The sequence below is a fragment of the Leptomonas pyrrhocoris genome (genome assembly GCF_001293395.1).
Source record: "Leptomonas pyrrhocoris isolate H10 chromosome Unknown, whole genome shotgun sequence".
Taxonomy (NCBI): Eukaryota; Euglenozoa; class Kinetoplastea; order Trypanosomatida; family Trypanosomatidae; genus Leptomonas; species Leptomonas pyrrhocoris.
The window spans coordinates 727507-749678 of NW_015438360.1; the positions used below are offsets into that span (position 1 = coordinate 727507).

Sequence of the window (22172 nt, forward strand, 5' to 3'; positions counted from 1 at the left end):
AACACACAAATGCGGCCTATATGAACAACATCAAAGAAAAAGCTTCGAGCTACCGCGTCGAAAGAGAAGTTGCGGAAAGCTTCTAAATCTATTCGTGGCTTTATAGTATTGTACAGCTCTAAAACAGCAGCAGCTCCACGCTCATCTCTTTCGTAGCTCCACCGGGGCGAGATGCGCAGAGCCCATCAAAGCAAACAAACAACAAAAGGCAAAAAAAGTCTCGACAATAGAAAAACAGCGGCTCATTCAAAATAACTACTGTACTTCTCCATGCATCGGCGAGCGATCTCCTCCCCCCGCTGGCTGAAAACGTCTTCGAGGTACGACACCACGTCCAGCTCCACCTCGGCGGAGGGCCGGTCCAGGCGACGCCCAGACGTGACCAGGTACGGCGCCACACGGTACCGCGATGGCGGGCGGGTGTCCGCCCCTGCCGCATCGCCTGTACCGACCGGCAGCAGACCCAACACCTCGACCAGACCCTGCACTTCCTCCTCTGACAGCGAGTCCACCAGCGGCGCCGCGAGCTCGATCTGCGCCGTCGGCATCACGCTCGGGTCCTCGGAGAGCATGGTGGAGTACATGGCGTACCACGCGTCCATGGCCAGCGCGACGAGCTCCTCTAGTACTTGCTGAATCGGATCGGCTGGCGGCTCCGCGTCTGCCGCGTCCACGTCGGCACCGTCGCGGGTGCCCAAGGATGAATGGTGTGCCTTCAGTACGGCCTCGCGCTCGCCGTCCGTGAAGCCGGCCGCTGCGGTGGGCCCACCGACTTCCAGCGCGAGAAAAGACGGGTAGAGCGGGTGGTCGGCGGACACCGGCACCTGCTGCCCACCCTGCCACCGAGTTGGCGCCCGCTGGTTCTCGTGGGCGTGCAGGCCGAGTGCCTCCGCCTGCCGCTGGTGCGACGCCTTCAGCACGAGGGCGAACTCGAAGTCGCGTGAGATGTCAAACAACTCCGCGTCGAGTGCGAGGAGTTGTCGCTGGCGGCTGCGGCGTGTCTGCAGACGCATCAGGCTGCTGCCACCATCGTTCACCACTTCCGTGCGCATGTTCAAACACATCGGCACCCGCAACCTCGTGGGGTTCAAGGCATCCGGCGCGACCCGCACGCAGCTACTCCAGAGCATCCACATTCGGTTTTCATCGTCCGTCTTGACGTACAGAACAAGCCGCGACAGCCGCTTCTTCTCTGTTGCGTAGATGTGATCGGCAATGCTCTCGCACAGGGTGGTGACCTGATGCTTTGTTTCATCCGCCACCAGCGTTTCCTCACTCAGGTACGCGGCGCCGTCAAAGGTTGCAGCGCGCTTGGCGAGCGGCACGACGCGATCGGTCAGGCGGCAGCGATTTGTGCGTCGGTACACGGTAGTGATGAACGGTGTCCAGATCACCTGCAGCTGGAAGTTGTAGCGGCTGGAGCCCTCGCCTTTGGGTACGACAAACTTCTGCAGCACCCCGTCTGGCTTGCGCTTCTGGTCGAACAGAAAGTGGCGCAGCGACTCCGCGGTGAGAAACTCGACGTAGGTGAGCTGCTGGTCGGCGTACCGGTTCGTCCTCCGCTGCTTGTGCGTCAAAACCGACTTCCACTCCTCAGCCGTATTCACCGTGTTGTAGAAGAACTGCGCTACAACGTCGCAGCCGCTGACGTTCTCGGCAAACTTGTCGTACATGGTTTGTGCATCGAGCATGGAACTGGGCCGCTTGATGATTTCCTTATTTTTCATGTCGTAGGCGTACCAGGCACGGGGAAAGTTGTGGTCAAAGACAACGGTCTCTGGGAGGAGGACGGTGGACATGGAATGCTCCCGACCCTTGACGTTCTTGTAGAGGTAGTTGTACAGCTGTGCACAAAGTCCGTCATCCTCCAGCGGGTGCTGCTTCACCCAGTCTTTGGTGTAGCGGACTTGGATGCCGGAGGGGGACTCGTAACCGTCGCTGCACCGCGGCGCGCTGGGCGGTACGGGGGCTAAGCCTTTCTTCATGTTGAAGTATGTGTATTGGTGCTGATGTAGAGAAGATATATGACGCTAAAAACAAACAAACACCCTTTTATCTATGACGTCAGCGGTGGTGGGATTAATGCCGAGTGAGAGAGAGTAACCCCAACTTTCGTAGGAATCACTTGATCTCTAAAAGGACAGAAGTAGTTGAGGAAGACACGTGAAGCCGAGTTTTTCTCTCTCTTTTTTTTGGCCACTGATGATGGAGGGGCGCCCACACGATGCGTTGTTCTTTCCGCAAGTGCACTTCGTCTGCAGCTAAACAACACATTTGAAAACAAAACCCCCAGTAAGATTGAAACGTCCCTAACAAAGCAGACAACAGGACAGTCCCCGGAAGGGACAACGTTGCTTCCTCGAACTTTTCCCGAAGCGACGCAACGCGCGTGACGACGCTTCAAATTTGACGCGGGAAAAGAGGGGGGGGGGGAGTGCACCGCCTGCACGACTCAGCGACTTATTTTCCCAGTCTACAGTTGTTAAACACTTCTTTTTTTGGTTATATGATGTAGTTACAGGGAAAAAGATAGTGAAAAAAGAGGCCGAAAAGGCAAGAAGACAGACGTACAGGCTTTCTAAAGCTCCCAACAAAGGGTGAGTCAACAAACAAACACACAAACCTAAAGAGTATGCCGTGTTCCACAGGACTCAGGCGGTGATCTCTTCTAATTTCGATCTCTTTTTTCCTTGCCCCCCCTTTGTAAATAATAATAAAGAAGCCTTTTCATGCTCTCTCTCTCTCTCACACACATACACACACACACACACACACGCACCCAAACACGGAGAAACGAACACCGGCATGCTCTCCCTCTCCTCTCTCTCGCAGATTCCGTGCGTACCCCAGCACCTCTCTCACCCCCACCTTCTCGCCAAAAAACACCCATCTCTTTCACAAGGAGACCCTCCGCATAGTACTCATCGACAAATCAAAAGGAAAAAGAAATAAAAAGAAAGCAGGTTTGTGGTTTTGTTTTACGTTCTCTCCCCTCTCTCCCCTCTCTCTACGCGTCGTCCTCCTTCTTCATTGAAAGACGCACCGCCTCTAGCACGTCGCCCGCCGTCGGGGCATTCGCCATGTCTTCGTCAATTGCGTCTTCACCGCCCTCACCGTCGTGCCCGCACATATCGTAGTCCTCGTCCTCGGTCTTCGACTCGTCCTCTGTTCCCGCCCCGGTCTCCGCCGCGGCCGCCTTCGCCACCTTCTCAAACACGGGCGAACCCATCACGGACACCGGCGGCGTCTGCGGGGTGTCGCGGAAGAGCGACTTCGTGTCCGGCACGTACCAACTCGTCTCAGCGCCCTTCGCCATCAGATGGTCCAGCACGCTCTCAAAGGTTCCCTCGCTCTTCAGCTGCTCATACTTGCGGTAGAGCCGCAGCGAGGTGCGGGCGTCCTCGATGGAGTCATGCTCGTCCTCCTGCACGCTCTCACCAAGTACGTGGTAGGCGAGAAAGCGTAAAGAGAGGTAGCGAGAGCCGGGCTTGTGGAAGATCTCCAGAGTGTCGATGATCTGCTTGCGCGGCACAGCAATGTTGCACACGCGGAAGTCCTGGGCGAGTCCGTGACCGACAAAGACAACGCCGCCGTCCACCAACGCACGTAGCTTCAGATACGTTGACTTGAGCGAAGTCAGACTCTTCGCAGACTCCAGCGGGTCGAGGTCGCCAGGGTGGATGCCGCTGTACTGCGTTACGTAGTCATCGATTTCTTCAGGAATGTGCACGTAGTCGTCCACGATGGTGCGCTCGTCGCCGTCCTCGCTGCTCAGGATGCAGCTCACGCGCGCCAGTCCCATGTGCGGCTTGCGCTGCGAGACGTAGAAGATTTCGTTGCCCTCGTCCCGGCTCGCCCAGCGCAGCACGACGTACTCGGCGTCGATGGCGATCAGGTCACCGGCTTTTATTTCCGTGTACGAGTTCAGGGGAGACTTGAAGGCCTGCTTACTCGGGTCGCGCAGCAGCGGCCGTGAGAGCACGTCGTTCGTCAGCAGTGGGCCCAACAGGTGCCACAGGTTCGGCGCGCGGGAGTCGTCGAGGCGCGCGTAAAGAGGCGTGGTGAGGTTGTCCAGTGCGTAGAAGGTCACCACGGCGGAGTAGGAGCGCAGGGCCGGAACCAGTCGCTCCAGATCCTGCATCTTCATCGGCGCCGTCACACGGTAGTCGTTTACAAGCGAGAAGCTGTCGTCTTTAATGCGCTGCTGACTCACGAAGTTGCCGGTGTCCTCGACGTCGTCGGCGAGGTGGACAATGTTGCTGTTGAGAACGTAGTTGTAATCTTCCTTCCCGGCGCGGGAGATCTTCAGGCTGGTGGGCGGCTTCAGGTTGCTGTGCTCGGGGTTCAGCAGAAGGACAATGATGGGCGGCAGACGTTTGATTTGGACCTGGTCCTTGTAGCCCTCCAGCTGCTTCAGCAAGTGCTGCAGTCCTTCGTCCACCTTCAAGGCTGATCCTGGCACCTCCCAGTAGAAGCGCGGCTCGATATGCACGCGGCCGTTGGACGTGAACTCGGTGCCGAACAGCGCGGCGATGGCGCTCTCGTACTCGGGTGGTGCCTCATAGTTCATGAAGGGGTAGGCCTTTTGGTCCTGCAAGTCCTTGTGCAGCGTCTCCAGCACCAGGCGCTGTGCCAGGTGCATCTTTGCCACGGCGTCGTCGCGGTTCTTCGGGCGCTGGAAGACCTCCGCGTTGGTGAAGGCGCGGATCTGCCGCATAGTGCGAATAAGGTGTGCCACCTGCGCAATGGGCGGCAGCGCCTCTCCCTTCATCCCCATGACGCTCGCGGAGATGGTGAGCATGTTCGAAAAGATGAAGGCGATCTCGCACGTCATGCAGAACTCCCGCTTGCAGATGTGTCGTAGAATCACCTTGCGAATTGGGAACTCGGGCGGCTGGCAGAGATACAGGGACTGCAGGAGCGGTGTGATCCAGCACTCGGGAAAGCTGTTGTCGATGCCAATCACACGCTGCGCGATTTCGTTGTAGCTGCGCCAATCCAGTTTGTGCTGCACGCTGTAGCAGACCTGCAGAGAGTCTTCCATCGGGCTGTACTCGCCGCCGCCGCCGACCCGCGAGGACTTGTGCTTGCGCTTCATGTCCTTGCGCAACTCCAGCAGCAGCTCCTGCGCATTCGCCGGGTCATCACCGAGCTGGTTGTTAAAGGGGTACGGGTTCGGCAGGATGGCGCTGAGTTTGTCCTTGGGGTCGGGCAGATAGCTGTCCGCGCGGACTAGGCCCCACTCATTGGGCACCAGGCTGTGGGACTCGTAGTTCACGCAGCGCAGCTTCTGCGGGACCGTCAGGATCATGTAGTCCTCCTCCGGCCAGTTCGAGGCCAACGCGCCGGGCTCGGCGGAGTCATCAAAGCCGTCGGCGATGTTCGGTTCCTCCCAGCTGCGGTGGTACACGGGGTGCTTCGGCCGGACGGGCTGCACAAAGGTCGACATGACGTAGTCGTCCCGCGTGGCCGGGTGGGCAAGGGCGTAGAAGGAGCCCTTGTCGTTGCCGATCGCGGCGCACATGTTCGACGGCGAGACGGCCACCGCCGTGCAGGCGCCCTCGCTGAGTGGGGCAGACGAAAAGACGGGCTTCTCCTGATCGAGCTGGATAATGTGGAAGCCCTGTGGGGACAGCAGGAACGCCCGGTCGCTGGAGAGGCCGAAGCCGTCCTGGTAGCGCCGCATCTGCGTGACGTTGCCGGATGGGATGTCCTGAATGGTGGCGACCGCCTCCGACATCTTGCGCACATCAAACACCTTTACAAAGGACGTGGCCGAGCGCTCCGAGTAGGCGGCCATGACGGTGTTGTCGAACACTTCGAGTGCCAAGACGCGGTTGCGGGACGGGGCCACTTGACCAATGGTGGCCAGGTCCGACGCGCTGCGCACCACCACCGAGCCCGAGGCGCTACCCGTCGCCACCCATTGATCGCACTGCTTCAACGCCACCACCGACAGCTCCTCCATCGCTACCGTGAGCTGATCCGTCTCCTGATCATTCAGCTCCAGACGTGTCAGACCCGCATTGCCGGTAAAGAACATGACGCCGGTGTTGTTGTTCGCCTGGAAGAGGTCGATGTAGTTCTGCGCCGCGGTGGGCTGAGGCAGACACATCATCAAGATGCCCCCGCGCTTGTAGCCGCGAATTACTTCGCGATCGGCCACGGTCACCATCCGCTCGCCCCCCATATTCAGGAAGAAGATGCTTGACGCCGGCCGGTTGGACACGGAGAAAGAGGAGTAGTTTACCCAGCCTGGGGCCTCGCCCTGGACCTGTGACTGCAGTGAAAAGCTCATCAGCGTGCCGAAGGCGTCGCACACCCACAGCAGCTCCACATCGGGGTCGAACTCCACGGCGGTGATGGCGCCGACGGAGGCCGTGGCATCCCCGCGAAACTTCCACGGCGCGCTGCCTTGCGAGTTGAGACTCATTTTGTGTCTCGCCGCCGCAGACTTTTCTGACTGTGCTCAGATTTTCTAAAAAAAAACAGCAAATAAAGTAAACAAAGGTGATGAAAGTGACTTTCACGCCAAGGCAAAGCGCGCGTTGGGCAGGCACGAGAGCCGCCACTGCACGCACCACACGCGGTACGTTCGTACGGGTCCACGTCGCCTCCCCAATCTCTTTTTCCGCGGGTAGGAGCCACAGCGCAAACACACTGCGCGGAGAGAAGAGAAAAGACGCTCACTTGTTGTCCTCTTCTGGTCCTCTCTCTTCTCAATCGTGAGGAAAGAGTATAGCCGTCTTACTTGTCCTTTTTTATGAGCGCGTGCAGACACGCATACACACACACACACAAAGAAAGGCGGACAGGAACACCTCCTCCGTTGCTGTTTGTATGGGAATCTCTCCTCGCTCTCGCCCTTTCTCTCTGCTCCAAACCTCAGGCCGTTGATGGACTCCAGCGCAAAGGGACAAGAGAAAAAAGAAATTAGTTGCCAGTTATCGAGCAGCGAAATCAGATTGCATGACAGGATGTGTGCACCGAAGCGTCACATGAGTGTAAACGTGGGAAACACCCCCTCCGAACACAACAAATAAAGACGAGCAGACGCAGAAGTATAAGTGAGAGCAGTGGACGACTCATGAGAGATAGAAGAGGAATACCCCGAAAGAGAAGGAAGCAGAAGCAACCCCTTACACACTCTTTTCATGTACTAGTACAAGCGATATTCGCCAAGGATATGTGGGTGATGGCACCAGGGCGGATTCTGCGCTGCAACACCTTTCATTTTTCTTTAAACCCGAAAAATGTCCACTGCTGCAGCGGCGCCCCGTGAAGAAAGGAGTGTTCGTCCATTCAAAAGGCCTTTGAGGACAAACGTGTCGTACAATACTGCCCTGACGCGTAACGACCAAATATATAAAGGGTGCAGTTAGATGTGACCACAACGAGAAGCTTCACATCAGAAGAAGCACAAAGGCAGCGCCAATGCGTTCCACGACGACCCGGCTCTGAACACCTACAACTTCGGGAAAATGCGACCTCCCTGAAAACAAAAGAGCGTCCACGAATTGCTTTTTTCTTGGCCTACGCGTCAGCTGACGTCATTTTCTTGCGTCGACTCACTTTTCGAGGCTTGGACGGGGCGGCAATCTCGGACGACGCATTGCCGTCCGTCGCCGTTGCAGCGCCGCTCGCGGCAGCCGTCGACTCAGCCGGCTTGGCAAAAGATCGCACAGGGCTGCGGGGGTCCTTGTGATGGTGCTTCACGCAGTGCTCATGCAATGCTGCGTAGCTCAAAAAGCCTCGATTGCAGTGAGGACAGAAGACCGAGGTCGGCAGGTTCAGACTCACCAGCTGCACACTGCGGTGCGTTGCCTTGACGTGAGCTTCCAGCCCAAACGCATCCTGAAAGATACGCCGGCACGCCGGGCACGGGAAGAGCTCGGTGACCGTCGAATGCTTCTCTTTCGCGTGCAAGGCCAGCGCCCCCGCGGTGCGGAAACCGCTCTCACACTGGGCGCACCACCATCGCTTCTTCATGGAGAAGGGCGGCAGCGTAGGCCACGCATGAATCCCGGCGAGTTGGTCGTTTGCCGTGCTGATGGGATCTGCTGGCGCCGTCGCGCCGTTCAGCGGCGTCTCCCGTGCCGCCGTCTCTTTTATACTGTGATGATCCAACAGGTGATCGCGCAGCGCAGATTCCGTTAAGACGACGCGTGAGCAATGTGGGCAGCGGAAGACCGCATTGCCTCGTTGTTCCCGCATGATGCGTTCGGCTTCGTAGGTGGTGTCGGCGTTTCTGTGGCTAAAGCGGATGTGCGCGAAGAGGGCGGATGGCAGCGTGTAGATCTTCGAGTTTTTTGTGCATAGGTCACACGTGACGCAGATGGCCGACGAGGCCTCGCTTGTCTCTTCTGCGCTCGCCGGGGAAGGGCTGGCCACCGTCTCCGCCACCACTGTCTTTGTAGCTGGGGCTGCCTTCGTTTTCTCCCTCGAAGCAGCTGCGCGCGAGGCGGTGCTGTCTCCTGCCGGGGAGGCGGTGAGGGACGGCGGCGGGTGCTTGCCTTCCAGGTGGTTCAACAGATTCAGCTCCGATGCAAACACCTTCAAGCACAACTCACACGGAAAGTGATGGTCTCTGAATGAGAGGTGATTCGCTGCTGCTGCGGCATCAAGGTTTGGTGCATCAGCGGCCGACACTTTATCGGGGCAAACGCTGCCGAGAGCGGCCGGGTTACGCATGGTGGCGTCGACACGTGATGTACTCACTCCGATCTGCCGCGGAGCGAGCGCAACCGTCACGGCGTTGGTCTGCAGGACCGTCTTGACGCCGACCATTCTACGCGACGGCAGAAAGCGATTCGTACCGGCGTCTGGCGTCCCAAGTTCTCCGTCTTTCACAGTAAATCCTGTTTTGCCGTGCCCACCGCTTGCGGTCCACGATGTGCCTGGCTGCTGCGCGTTGCTGCTATCCGACATCTCTGCCTCTGCTGTTGCAGCTGCACCTGTCGTCTTCTTCGCAGCAGCGGCAGACGACGCAGGCGGCGGTGGCCCGACCAGCGACTCCACCACATCAAAATCCATCGTCGGGTGGTCCTTCGCTACGTGAAGGAGAAAGGCGTCCCTGGTGGGGAATGGCTCATGCCTGACGGTGCACCAGTTGCACGTGTACGCCCCGTCCGCGGTGATGGTCGGTAGAAAGGGACGGGACGTCTCATCCTCCGTTAACAGCCTCGATTCGCTCTCGGTGCTCCAAAGCTGATCCCTGCCCGACTTCAACGCGACGTTAAGAGGGGCTGCGGTGCTCTTCGACGGTGGTAAAGGGATGCCGATGACTCGCTCGTACAGATTAAGACGGGCGTTACACTGCTTCGTCCAGTAATCGACGTCCTCCTCCTTGTGTCGCGCGGTGATGTGGAAGAGCATGTCGCGCATGTAGAAGGTGTCGCCGCAGAGCGGGCACTCCGCGTAGCTCAGCGTCTCGTGGGTCATGATTTCTGGCTTCCAAAGTCGCGGCTTCTTGATCCCACTTCGGGTCCCAGGTGTAGAGGAGGAGGAAAGGGCCGCAACGACTGACGGGGTTGCCGGGGTACTCGAGACTCCGCGCGCGGCGGCGCACATGGAGGACGTCGACGCCCCGGTGACGAGGCGGCCACATAAGAGAGGAAGGGCGGCAGCAGAGAAGGGAGAATACCACCCCTGGCACTTCATCAAGACACCACTGCGCCGCGTGAGCTGGCGCCAGCCCGTCCGCTTCAACATGATGGCGTTCTCGTCTTTCCCCCTTCTCGGTGTTGGGAAAAAAAAGAGATCAGAAACGGCACAAGTGGAGGAGTACAAAAATATGAGGAGTTGCGTCTCCGATACCACAAATCACACACACACACAAATACAAACAACAGGTTCTCTGTTTCCAAAATAATAAAAAAAATGGTCACGCTACGCGCAGCACGAAGCGCTGCTTGTTGTGGAGCAGACAAACAGCAACGTAAACAGCGGGCTACAACAATTCGCCCTCACAGGTAGGTTTTTCTTTTCTTTTTTTAGAGACAGAAGAAGAAGAGTTGGAAAGGGGGTAAAAGAACGCCAAACACGTACGCGTTGGGAGGTGCGAGAAAGCGTAAAAACATCAACGAGAGGTGAAGCAACAGTGACCGGTCCTCGGACAGTTTTCCTGCTTCTGGTGCTGCATAGTATTATTATGATGATTCTTTTCTCTTCTTTGGTGGACGTACGTAGTCTTTCGGACCTGCGGTGAGAAGATGACAGCCAGCGGCAAATAATGAGGTAGAAAGCGCAAAGAAGAAGAGAGAGAGAAGTGCTCCAACATCATTAATGGAATAAAAAGAAAGGAGGAGAAAACACACACACCAACAAAACACACAAGAGGAAAGGATTTACACACACACACACACACACACACCAAGTTAAATGACCACGAGGATATGAGAAGCGTTGATGCGTGCTGCGAGGTGTTCTTCTTCTTTTTTGCGGAGAAGAGAAACTTATGGGATCGATCGAGCAGTCGCACCTTTTCCACCTAAGGGGTGCAGAGCGGTACCCGTTGATGACGTCCGCCTACACGGCACCTTCAAACTGGAAGTTGTCGCGACGCAAGGGCGCCCTCACGAAACAGCAGCGACAATGGAATGTAGCAGAGATACGCTCCTCAGTCAAGGTACTCCCACGATTCGGAATTGGCGGAGTTCTCTTTTTCGTCGTTACCGCCACCCGCCGCGGCACCGCCACGACCGTCTTGACTTTTTTCAATTCTCAGCGTCCTGCGCTTTGCTGGGGGTGCGGTCGATGACAACGGCACACCGCCCGGCGCGCAGTTCGTGCTGGGGCCGCTTCCGTCACAAGTCGTCTGCAGCGGGGAGATAAACGTCGCCTCGCCAAAGGTGCGTCGTTCCTGTCGCGTCCGCACGAGCTGCTCGAAGTCACGACGCGTCCGTTGCGCCTCTACATGGAGGAACTTGGTCGGGATCTGACTCTCCAGCCTCGCCCACTCCTCTCGCGAGCGTACGGCGAAGGCGACGAAGAGGGAGGTGTCGACGCGTGACCAGTGCACACAGCGCACATCTTGCAGACTGGGCGTTACGGTGGACATGGCGGCCGAGCTATTATTTGTCAGCGCCAGATGGGTGTGCTGATGTGGATCGAAGTAGAGAACCTGGGTTTGGTTATGCGCAAAAAAGTAGTAGCTGCGGCCGGGGATGCCGCCCACGACGCCGAGGCACTGCGGCTGCTCCATCAGCTTTTCTATTTGAAGGTAGCTTTCCTGCGTGAGGAACGGCGCCGCACTCACGCGAACCGCGGCGAGGACGAGCACGACCGCCGCCCCTTCTTTGAACGCGCGCCGGACTTCATCCGAGTAGATGCAGCCGTTGCTGGAGGTGACCACCGAGACGCGCGTCTCAAGTTGATGCGTTTGCATGGCGTCGTGCATGGTCTGTTTGACGGCTTCGCAGCCTTGTGACGGGCTCCAATACTCCGGCTTAAATGCGCGCCTGTTCCACACACGGCGGATCATGTTATGAATCGAGAAAGGAGCCGACTCGCCGCTGTGGTCGAAGAAGAGGGACAGTTTGCGGTCGGCTGGGTGGCCGTAGACGGCGAGAAAGTGGGCGAGCAGCATCTGCGTCGTGCGCAGCAGACACCCCCAGCCCTGGTCTGTCTCAACGGACCGCGTCACCGCCGCGATCGGCTCGAAACCTTCGCGGTAGGTGAAGAGGTAAAACTGATTCTGAAGCGCCTTTTCCAGGTCTTCCATGCACTCCACCACCGCCGCGTCAGAGCTGCCGACGATTTGGAGCGGAAAGACGGGCTCGGTGGGGAAAAATGAATCCCACATCCCTTGCATGTAGCGCAGCATGGTAGGCCCTACTGGATGGAGACTGGCGAAGGGACTAAACAATGGCAATACTAAAATTTAGTCAACGCGGCGTACCGTCTGCGCTGCGTATTGATTGAATTCGTAGACGCAGAAGGGAGTGAGCAGAAGAGGCAACTGAGCAGGGAAACCAAACAGCAGCAGGAAAAAAACCTTGCAGAGCCTCACCGAGAAGACAAAGAGCAGAGGAGCACAAGATCTACTTGGCAGCCGTCCTCGCTACTCGGTGCAGTGCGGACGCTCGGTGTGCGGGAGAGGCCGTTGTTGTACGCAATGCTTGGTAATGCATTCGAGACCTGCGAAGGTACGGCAAACGAGAGGAAACAAATCGCGTACATGTGAGAGACGAAGGAAAGAAGAAGAAAAAAAAAGAATTGAAGAAGAATGCACGCGGGCATTGCCAACGTAGCTCAGCAGAGACGAAGCCACGCGTTTCTTTTCTCTTCTGTTTGTTTTCGTGAGGGGTTCATTTCCGTCTACGAGATACGTTGTTTAAAAGCCGAGTACGGTTCGAGGAGACAGCGCGAGAGAGGGCGACACACCACCGAAGCGTGAGAGCGAGAGAGACAGACCACGGAATAATAATAAAAGCAACAACCCACTTCGATTGCTTCATAAATTCAGAGCTTATTTGTTTGTTTGCTTTTAAGTCGATTTGTGACATCCACCTATACAAGGCCATCGTGACGAGAGGGGAGAGGGGAAAAACACATCTCACCTCCCCCTCGAAAAAACAAACAAACAAACCAAGGGACGTACACATCTCCTTCACGCACACGAAAACACCCACCTAACAACATTGCGAACAACAACACAGAGGGCGAGATGACGCGTGCGAAAGAGAAAAGAGAGCACAACACTGCATGCTTGAGCACTCTACGCATCCGTAACGTGAACTTATAAGCGCAGCGCCTCGCAGGTGCCTTCGCGTGTGTGTGTGTGTGTGTGTGATTCGCTCTCTCTCTCCACTGTCTCGTCCCTATTCATTCGGATTAAAGACAAACTCCATTTGGTGCCGGTGGCGCGGGAAAAATGATCCAGTCAGACGCGACCCGGTGCGGTGCGTGTTCACGTATGACGTATGCCAGCGGCGCGCCGGGACGCGGATGTCACGACCCACCGCACACGCCACGCACCACGCTCGGCCATCCTTTGAGTAGAACTGATTATGCATAATGCGATACTTACAGTTCCAGCATTTAAAGCAATGCACGTGAAAGAAGTAGCCCTGCGTCGTCGGCACACGGGCGTTGCCGGAGGGCACCCAGACGTAGCTGTTGATGTCGTCCGCGGCGATCGGCTTGTCACAGTTGAAGCAACACGCTCCGTCCGGCACCGTCATCGGCTTATCTACGTCTTCGTTGTAGGAAGGGAAGTGCGGTCTCGACCGCGCCTCCTCGTGTGGGATGGCGGTCAGGTGGTGTGCCTTCGACTGCATCCACCAACGACGGCTGTGCTGGGTGCGCACCTTGTGGCCAGAGGTGGGCTTGCCGTGCATGCCGCGGCAAGGCATGTGGAGAGCTCCTACACAGGAAAAGGCGACCGAGATGAGCGGGCGCGTTGCCGCGGCGAGGCTGCGCGGAAGCAGCACCTGAACTGCGCGCTTCATCGAGCTAAATCAAACGAACAAAGATAAGAAGGAAGAAAACAATTAAAAAAAGGCTCTCGAGTAAGCTCCTTCGAATAGTTCCTGCCGATATGAACCCCAGCGAGGACAAGCACAACAGCAATCTATTGCTGACTTGATCCACAACTCATGCACCTTCGAAGACGCAGAAGAGCGTGTAGAAGAAAAAAAAAGATTCGAGTCACAACGGGAAGTTGGAAGGAGGAGGGAGGAAGGAGGAGAGGGAGAAGTGAATGGAAAACAACATTGACTCAACAGCTCGAGCTTTATTGCCGGAAGCCGCTCTTCACGAAGCTGCTCTGCGACGCCATTCCCAGTGGACCCAACGGGTAAAATAATGAAGGTGGAGAAAAATGCAAGGAAAGAGAGCAGCACCCGCTCCAGCAAATACAACTGCGCGTGCCGTGCGCACAAGTTCTCGCGTGCTCGGACGCTGAAAACTGACAGCTTTGCACATTTCGTTTGTTTCTTTCCTTTTGACCGAGAGACGTACCTGAAAACAAGGATCCCACAAGAACACGTGTCTGCCCCTGCTAGAAGGTGCATCGCGCTGCGTCGACGCCAGTGCTTCTGTGCCACAGGAAACGCGAAACGCAAAAACCTCGCAGCCACGGCTTAACGCGCCTCCGTGAGCAAAAAACACTTATAAAAAATAAACGTGCACAGACGCCGACACATGACATCAAGCAGCATACGAGGCGGCAGCAGTTGACGTGGAAGTAGATGTTATCGGCACGATGCGTACAAAAAATAATCGTAGGAGAGTGGACGGGGGTAAGAGAGAGAGAGGGAGGAGTAAAAGTAAGAGAAAAAACCAATAGAAAAAAAACACACCCACACAGGCTGAATAGGAACCATGGAATAAAAACAAGCAGTCATCATTCACCGGCGTCACAGTTGTTCCGTGTTTCCACCGAACGAGCGTCGCCTTACGATTGACTTCTGCGTTTGTAGGTTAGATTCTGAAAAAAAAAAAAATCTTAAAAAAAGGTAAAAAAACAAACACACACACAGAAGACTCCGAGAAGTGAGAGGTGTAGAAAGGAAGAAGAAGAGCACCACCGCGGCGTTGACGGTAGAGAGAAGACTCAACCAGGAAAAAGAAGAGGAACACAAGCGAGGATGAGGTAACTCACACGGTATAGGTGCGCAGCGGTGGTGGAAAAAAATAAATGAAGAGAAGAATCTGAAAGGAAAACCTTTGGAGGAAAGAGAATACTTCCTGCGAGTGCGAGAACCATTTCTAGTTGTCTTCCTCGCCCGTCACCAGTTTCTCCATCTCCCGTTCATAGCGCCTCCACGGGAGCAACTCGAGTGAAGGGGCGAACTCGCTGATCGCACGGAGGACGCCCAACGCGAGAGAGAGCAGGACGATGCACCCCGCCATGAGAAAACTGCTCAGCTCACCCAGTACGTTGTGTTTCTCTGTCGCGGTGAACGCTGCCGAGGGGGCTCGCACGACATACACGAGCGTAGGGGAACTTTCAAAGAAAGACGACGGCGGTATGCTGGGCGGGACACGCAGGTACGAATGAGGCCATGAAGGAAAGGGCACGGTGGACTCGCTGGCGGCTGTCGCTGTGCTGGTTACGCGAAGCGTCACAACGCAGTCGCGCGTAATCGTTTCTGTGAGGTTTAGCCAGAGCACAGAGGTGTTTAGCGCCGATCCGCTTACCCACGTGAAATCACGCGCTGCGCTGCCCTTCCGCTGATCTCCGTCACAATCCAGCTTTGAGGACACGGTGGCGCTGCGCAGGACGTATGCGAGGAACGCCAGCTGATACTCTGTCATCTGCGCCATCTTCAAAATCGAGTGCACTGCGTAGAAGGAGAGAAGTGCGTAGTCGTGCACGCCAATTGCAAACACCGTCTGATCGGTGAAGAGCGCTGAGTTGTTCTTGAGCGTGATGTCTGCGCCCGTTAGCGCAGGGGCCTGCAGACGCGTGCTGTAGAGTCGAAGGTCGGTGTAAGTGGGCTTTGTAATGCCGGACGTGGAATCCACAACGAACGACGGTGATGACACAGCAGCGGAAGAGGCACCGCCACCAAAAGCTGCTGCTCGTGCCTCACACGTCTCTCCTCCAAGTCCCGTTGTGTATCGCAGCATCACTGAAGTGTTGAAGTGCGCTTCGGCGGAGTAGTTTGTTGTCGTGGTGGGGCTGGTGAGGCCGAGGGTGCACAGTACGGAGGTACTCAACGACGTTGTCAGAGTTGAATCCGCGCTCGCCACGGCTGCCGCGGCGTACCAGCCGAGTGGAATACGCGCCGTGGTCGCGCTTGCTCGGTCGACCACATCACCGTCCACATAGAGAGTGCCCGCCGCTGTCAAGCTGCCCTGCGGCATGGCAGGACCAGCCCTTCGCACTCGACAGACGCTGATTGGCTGATTGGTGGCGGCGTCTGTTTCGACTGTCCACACTCGCTGAGGGACGCAGGTACACCTGTTACTTCCTGCCGTGGTCGCGATGTCCATCACCGTGTAAGCGCCCTTCATGCACACCTCGCACACTGCATCAGAGCGAGACGTCGGCAGAACACCGTAATCCGGGCGGCACACACCATCCAACCCTTTTGTAGTCCGCAACGCCAAGGCGTGGAGGGTGCTGCTGACGCTTGACGCGACGGCGGGCGCGATGGAAACGTAATGGGCCAGGTCCAGCAGCGAGGTGAGCTGCGCCACCTGTTCAGCTTGTGCGGCGGCCCGTGCGGATGCCTGTGCGTGCCAGGAGTTCTCGGCGGATTGTAGTGTGTCTTGGAGAGGGTGGATGAGGGAGGCAGCGGACAAGACACGCGTCACCATCCCTGGTAGATAGTCGTAATAGAGAGGCAGGGTAACGCTGCCTGAGGCTGCATGAGACGCAGAGGCCGTGGTCGAGGGCGTGACGAGAATCCACTGGCGCGATTCCGCGTAGCCCGCAACCCACCCGCCCACGGAGAGAAAGAAAGATGCGTCTGTCGACGCTGCAGCTGAGTTGGTGCCCATGTTTGTCGTGGTGGCTTCTGGTGTCATCATTGTTGTGGTGGGTGCTGCTGGTGCCCATAGAGGCCAGTCCACCGTCACAGATGTGGCCCCCAGCGGGGTACTGCTGCCATCCACGTAAAACGCGATGGTGTTTGTCGCACGGTTCAGCACAGCTCGATAGGTCGACGTGCTCAAGGGTGCAGTGGCTGTGTTGCTCGATGACGGAGACCACAACCACGCCGAGCTCAAAACGACGAGAGACGAAGGCACAGAAGTAGTGGAAGTAGTAGTGGAGGAAGAGGCTGTGGTGAAGTCGACTGTGCTCACCGAAGATGCTGCTGGTGCTGCCGCTGTTGGCGGAGTGGCGACCGAGAGGTTGAGCAGGAATTGCAGACTTACCGTGGCGTTGTCGCCATCGCTTGTCTGAGCAAAGGTGGACACGAGATACCACGCCAAGACGCGTTCGGCGTCGCCTGCACTGCTGTCGTCCGACGAGATCCTCTGCCAGGCGACCAGCTCATGTGCAACGGTAGATGTTGGAGTGGCGGGGCCGTTGCCCGTCTGCTCCTTCAGGGACGGACGCAGTGCGGCGTGCATAGCGTACATCTGCGTTGCGTTGAGCTGCACTTCCACCTCCCACGTCACACCACTGCGGGAGAGCAAGGGAGAGAGCGTGGAGGCGGCGGCGGCAACGGGTGCATCGAGGTGAAAGAAGGGCCGCGGCGGCGCAAGGCCTGCCGCCACCAACGCTTTCAGCGTGACAGCGGAGGACGTCGCGCGGTGCAGCAGCGTAAAAGGACACGTGAGGGGTGCGTTGGTCGTCCCGCTGCCCACGAAGGCGTACAAGCGTGTCTGCGAACGCACAGGCGCCGCGGCGGGAAATAGGGAGGTCGGCTCCCTACACGGTGAGAGCCCGCCTCCGTTGTACACATCCACGTTTCCCGTCGCGGCGGTGTTGTAGTACGTGCCGCTGACTGACAGGCAGCTGTAGTTCATGGGCGCGGTGTAGACGTTTGCACACGCGTAGCGGCAGATAGCGTAGGGTCCTGTCTGGCCTTCGTCGGTACTACCCGCGTAGACAGCATCGACTGGCCGAGGAGGGCAGCCGTGCAGGAGGCCATCTCCTGGGCAGTACACCGGGACCGCCGCCCTGGCGAAGGCAGACCGGAGTGCAGCGCACGCGGAGGGGCACGTAGCACACGCCGCATCTTCTTCCAGGACGTAGGTGCCTGCCGGGCAATCGTAGATCCAGTCCCCCCCTCTTCCCGAGACAGGGCTCTGTGTCCCGCTTGTGCACGAGTCGCTGAGGGGAGCCGAGGAGGGAGCGGGCGTAAAGAGGGAGGTCTGTGCGGTGAGAGCGAGCGCGCTTTCTTGCACCGCAAACCACTGAAGGGACTCGCGAACAGCCCCGCCCACGACAGGCAGCGCCACGACGGACTCGTATCGGGTCATGCCAGGAACACTACCAGCCGACGACACGGCAGACAGCTGATCGAGCTCGAACAGCACAGTGAAGTTCTCGGAAAGGCTGACCGACGCATCGCGCGTCTCCAGGAACTGCCGCACGCAGTCGGATGGGGAAACCACCGTGGTCGACGTGAGCGGGGTCGTCGGATCAAGGAAAGACGCGAGACACCTCACAAACGACTTTTCAAGAGAGGTTGATAGGGAGCTGGACAACGCGCGCACCTGGGCGGAGGTCGAGCTCTGAAAAGCGGACGCGCTGTTCATCGCCTCTGTGACGGAGGCGGTCCTCATCGTCTGCCACGCCCATGAATCGGATCGGTCTGCCACGTCCAGCCAAGCCGAGGACACGACTTGCAGGAAGGCTCGGTCGAGGAGGGCGGTAAGGGAGAAGAGGTTTGTCGTGGTGACGCAGTACGCACTGTGGATGAGATGGAAAAGAAGATCGTCTGTCTGCGCGACGTTGCCGCCGCTGCTGGAGCTGCGATGTATGGCTGCAAGAGACTCCGCCAGACCGTTTAGGGCAGCTTCCATGAAGTGTGCAAGTCGGGTCACGCTCAAGTCGTCTGGACTGTAGCGCAGCGGCAGCCATGCATCCACCAAGGGGCATGACGTCACCCGCACAGGCCCCGCGACACCGGTGATGGAATACCCGGACACATTCACGGAGGCATTCACCTTGAGGGAGGGTGCGATGCCACCTCTTGTCAGCGTCGCCACCGCGAACCGATAGAACAGGTTCCACTTGCGCCGCAACTGAGGTCCGTAGGTGTTCCACAGATAGGTATTCCACTCCGATGCAATGGCTCTCTGCATGTCTGAAACTTCGTCAGCCTCGGTGAGAGCCGCAGCGCTGGTGTGAAAAACACGAGCGGCTTGCATGGCGGTGTGGAGAACGTCGAGGCTGCGGGGGACGACAGTGCGCAGCCACGCTCGCTGGGGAAGGTAGTCGTTGAGAAATGTGGCGAACAGCTCCGATGCACTCAACCCGCTCGCCGGGAGCGACGCAGTGGTCTGCGCGGGTTCCGCTGTCGCTGACGCTTCTGAGGTGAGCGCGTCCGCGGTCCAGTTCAGGTCCAACGCGTCCTCGCTGCCCAAGGCGCATTGAGCAGCCTGCGACACAAAACCGGCGATGCACGCCTCGGTGTCCGTCCTTGTGGGCGACGTCAACGGGATCGACGCTGCGGCTGCGAGGGAAACGTAGCAGCGGCGCTGCAGGTCGAGTTGGCCGCGCACGCTCGCTGCAGTGTTGTCTGCAGTGACGCCGTACAGTGGACTGAACTGCCGGTCGAACATGGCGAAGGTGAAGGGTGCCGTCACCAGGCTCGGCGAGGTGCGGGTGTGGATGCACACAGGGCGCAGCGAGCGTGTGCGATTGGCGTCGAACCCGTCCATAGCGTAGGCGTACCCTCCAGTGCCCCACACAGGGGCCAGTACGGCTTCTGTAAGTTGGACAAGGTTCGAGAAAGCGGCGGGGTCCAATGCACGCTCCTCAACTTCTTCCGTTGCCGCCGTCACCGTATAATAAGGAGACGGGACAAGGGCGTCGCAGAGGAGCAGCGCGAGCAACGCCACCGCGCACGCGCCTGACGCTCTTCGCAGTGATTGCATCTCGTGTATATACGTTTCTCGCAGAAAGCAGCAAAAAAGAACAAAAATAAAGTACAAAAGAAATCAGAGGGATGGTGAATTGCTGATAAGCAAAAATAATTAGGATCAGGCTGTTTGCCAATAATAATAGTGATAAAAGATAATTATATATTCATATATAAATAAGCGTTACCGAGCCTGTGCGTAAATGAGAAGGAAGACTTAAGTGTGTGTGTGTGTGTGTCTGTTCGTGGGTGGCCCACGCAGCGCGCAAACGATCACCGGGAAAAACGAAATGGGAGCAGCACACTCAAGAAGGAAAGAAAAAAAAGAAAGAGTACGGAAGTGGCGTGAAAGGAAGACACTAGGTGTTACAGTACACCCCCCCCCCTCACACACACAAAGCATTTACGAGAGCCATAGGTGGATTCGCCAAGAGCATGCAGCTCCTGCCAATAAAAGATCTCGTCATGCGCGACAGTTCAAAGGTGTTAAATGGAGCTGAAACCAAAAACAAGTTGGCGATGCAAGTGCTCCAGAGTGGATCACAAACACACACCGCCCTTCTTTACGCGTAAATGAATGCCGTGGGTTTGATGCGCGATGCGCCGCCCGCGTTGAGGCTGCTTCGTCCCTTTCTTTTCCGTTTTCTGTAATTACACGTGGGCTGACGTTTAGGAAGTACACGCAAAACAACAACAACGTTTGCTCTGTGGACTCCGTCAGACACCAGCCGTAGGCATGTTTGTGAACGCATCTCATAAGGGTCGAGGACGAAGAAACGACGCGCTTATGTGCTGACACGTCGCTGGCAATAATCGAAACAACGTATCTGCGTAGAATAAACGACAACACAGCACATCGCACCAACTCGGACGCAAAGTCCCCAACTTGCGCAGGCAGGCAAACGCACACCACAAAAACCTCCAGTAAAGCAACACCCGCTCTCAACGCGCTGAATTGGAAGCGCGAAGGTACAAGATCGCGAAGTACGACGTTTCCATCCCCGAGCAAACACACTTCCGTTCAAGAAGAAACATTCACGGCCACGTAAAAAAAAAAGAAAAGGAAAAGGAAAACAGGAATCTGCACTTGCAAAATCACACTCACCAACAACACCTGGACGCACATTCACAAACAAACGTATAACCAAAGAAAAAGCACCGAGGAGGAATGTTTCGGGTCCAATTGGTTCACCAAAGCAAGTAAGCGCAACATGTAAGAAGTAATGTGCTCGAGAAGCGGAAGCAGGCCGTTGTATAAACTCTATAATATCTCGCACTTGCGTTTGCTCGCTGTTCGCAGCTTCCATTCGTCTGCAAGACCTTCGCGGCATCTCTGACATGCATATGTATAAATATATATCGAAGAGCTGCGCCTACCAAAGACGCGGTGACAAATGATTTCGCTCCTCCTGCGCGACTTACTTTACCCAGCTCTTACTGCAGGTACTCTTTCTCTAGCAGCTGGTGATCGCGCTCGTCCACAAACGTTAGCGACTCCCCCGACCATTCGTCCAGCTCCCCTTCCCCTAACAAGCTGTCCCACAGAGATGCGTCGTACGGCGTGTCTGCCTCATCGTTGGAGTCCCAGTAAAAATGTGTTAGTCGGTCTGCATTGACGTCTTGCACGTCGAAGAAGGTGTTCGAGCTGTCTTCAGTGTTGCTGTCGTGCGGGTTCGGCTTCTCGGCGTAACGGCGCTTCGTCTCCGCCAATGTAGCGGGGAAACACAAGGCGGAAGACTCAAACGAGTTGCTCAGTCCACCAGAGAACGTAACGGCCAGAGAGTGCGACCTGTGGGCGGTGTGGTAGGGTCGCACGCCGCACAAGGACGCAACAGGGACCGTATAGGTGGTGCGGCGCATGGCACCCTTTGCGCCCGTGACAGATAACGGAGCGCGCAGCATGGTGGCGGTGCGTGTGTTTGAAAGTCGAGGGTGACGGTGCTGTCTAAGCTGCTAAGGTATAATAAGAGCAATCTGGAGAAGGAAGCAATCAGAAACTCTCAAACCAGGTCGAGGGAGCGAGGTGGCATAAAATAAATGGAGTGCAGATCGCGCTTCTAGAGAAAAAAAAACAACACATATAGAAGTCTACTCCCGCGTCTGCGCCGCTCAACCGCACACGTCTATAAGGAGGAAAGAAAAAAGAATCAAGCGAAGACAACAAACGTAAATGCCCTTCACCTTTCTTTTTCTTCTTCTTGCAGCGGTGTGTTTGTATAGTTTGCGGAGGTTGTGGAAAGCCACCAACCGTCGCCTCTGCGTTGAGAATGGCAAGAGATTCAAGGAGCGATGAAAGTCTTTGAGAACCTGCTAAGGACAGCGAGGAAGGAAGGGGAGAAGGAGGAAGGACAGCGTACGATAACGCAAAACTTGCTGCTGCTCTTGCGCTTCAAACACTACCAGCAACGGTAGAATTGTATATCAGACATCTATCAGCTTGTGTGTGTGTTGGTCGCCGTGGAAGAGAGCGAGCGCGCGAGACCAAATCCACACACACACACACACACACATACACCGACACCGAGACACCGACACCACGCACCACAAAGTGCTGTTGGTCAGTTCCTGGCGGCGAGCACCAGAGTTGCGTGGAGCAAAGACGCGGAACACGGAACCTATGTACGCTGGAGTGGTCTTCACGGCACCTTAAAATAAAAGAGACTATTACGGGACTTGCTCTCC

The 22172-nt window shown here is 56.8% G+C and overlaps 7 protein-coding genes across 10 annotated transcripts; all 7 read right to left on the minus strand.

The window, feature by feature from the left end:
* Positions 1-242: 242 nt before the first annotated feature.
* Positions 243-1985, minus strand: ABB37_02729 (hypothetical protein; the record flags this gene model as incomplete). Its single annotated transcript, XM_015799830.1, has 1 exon — positions 243-1985. One exon carries the CDS (start codon positions 1983-1985, stop codon positions 243-245), a length of 1743 nt encoding a protein of 580 aa, XP_015661432.1.
* A 1022-nt stretch (positions 1986-3007) lies between these two features.
* ABB37_02730 (putative ubiquitin hydrolase putativecysteine peptidase Clan CA family C19) lies at positions 3008-7025 on the minus strand (the record flags this gene model as incomplete). Of its 4 annotated transcripts, none has more annotated exons than XM_015799834.1 (1): positions 3008-7025. In XM_015799834.1, the coding sequence occupies exon 1, from the start codon at positions 6431-6433 to the stop codon at positions 3008-3010; it is 3426 nt and encodes a 1141-aa protein (XP_015661436.1). In that variant the 5' UTR covers positions 6434-7025. The 4 variants fall into 4 exon arrangements, with proteins under 4 accessions (XP_015661436.1, XP_015661435.1, XP_015661434.1 ...); XM_015799833.1 differs by having other exon boundaries at positions 3008-6902; XM_015799832.1 differs by having other exon boundaries at positions 3008-6479.
* A 508-nt stretch (positions 7026-7533) lies between these two features.
* On the minus strand, positions 7534-9987 carry ABB37_02731 (putative mitochondrial mitochondrial RNA binding protein 1; the record flags this gene model as incomplete). Its single annotated transcript, XM_015799835.1, has 1 exon — positions 7534-9987. Exon 1 carries the CDS (start codon positions 9709-9711, stop codon positions 7534-7536), a length of 2178 nt encoding a protein of 725 aa, XP_015661437.1. The 5' UTR covers positions 9712-9987.
* A 631-nt stretch (positions 9988-10618) lies between these two features.
* On the minus strand, positions 10619-12139 carry ABB37_02732 (putative AUT2/APG4/ATG4 cysteine peptidase putativecysteine peptidase Clan CA family C54; the record flags this gene model as incomplete). The annotated part of the gene is made up of 1 exon (XM_015799836.1): positions 10619-12139. The coding sequence occupies exon 1, from the start codon at positions 11822-11824 to the stop codon at positions 10619-10621; it is 1206 nt and encodes a 401-aa protein (XP_015661438.1). The 5' UTR covers positions 11825-12139.
* Positions 12140-12821: 682 nt separating this feature from the next.
* On the minus strand, positions 12822-13605 carry ABB37_02733 (hypothetical protein; the record flags this gene model as incomplete). Its single annotated transcript, XM_015799837.1, has 1 exon — positions 12822-13605. Exon 1 carries the CDS (start codon positions 13449-13451, stop codon positions 12822-12824), a length of 630 nt encoding a protein of 209 aa, XP_015661439.1. The 5' UTR covers positions 13452-13605.
* A 1107-nt stretch (positions 13606-14712) lies between these two features.
* ABB37_02734 (hypothetical protein) lies at positions 14713-19506 on the minus strand (the record flags this gene model as incomplete). The annotated part of the gene is made up of 1 exon (XM_015799838.1): positions 14713-19506. The coding sequence occupies one exon, from the start codon at positions 19504-19506 to the stop codon at positions 14713-14715; it is 4794 nt and encodes a 1597-aa protein (XP_015661440.1).
* Positions 19507-20924: 1418 nt separating this feature from the next.
* On the minus strand, positions 20925-21392 carry ABB37_02735 (hypothetical protein; the record flags this gene model as incomplete). Its single annotated transcript, XM_015799839.1, has 1 exon — positions 20925-21392. One exon carries the CDS (start codon positions 21390-21392, stop codon positions 20925-20927), a length of 468 nt encoding a protein of 155 aa, XP_015661441.1.
* Between the last annotated feature and the right edge of the window lie 780 nt (positions 21393-22172).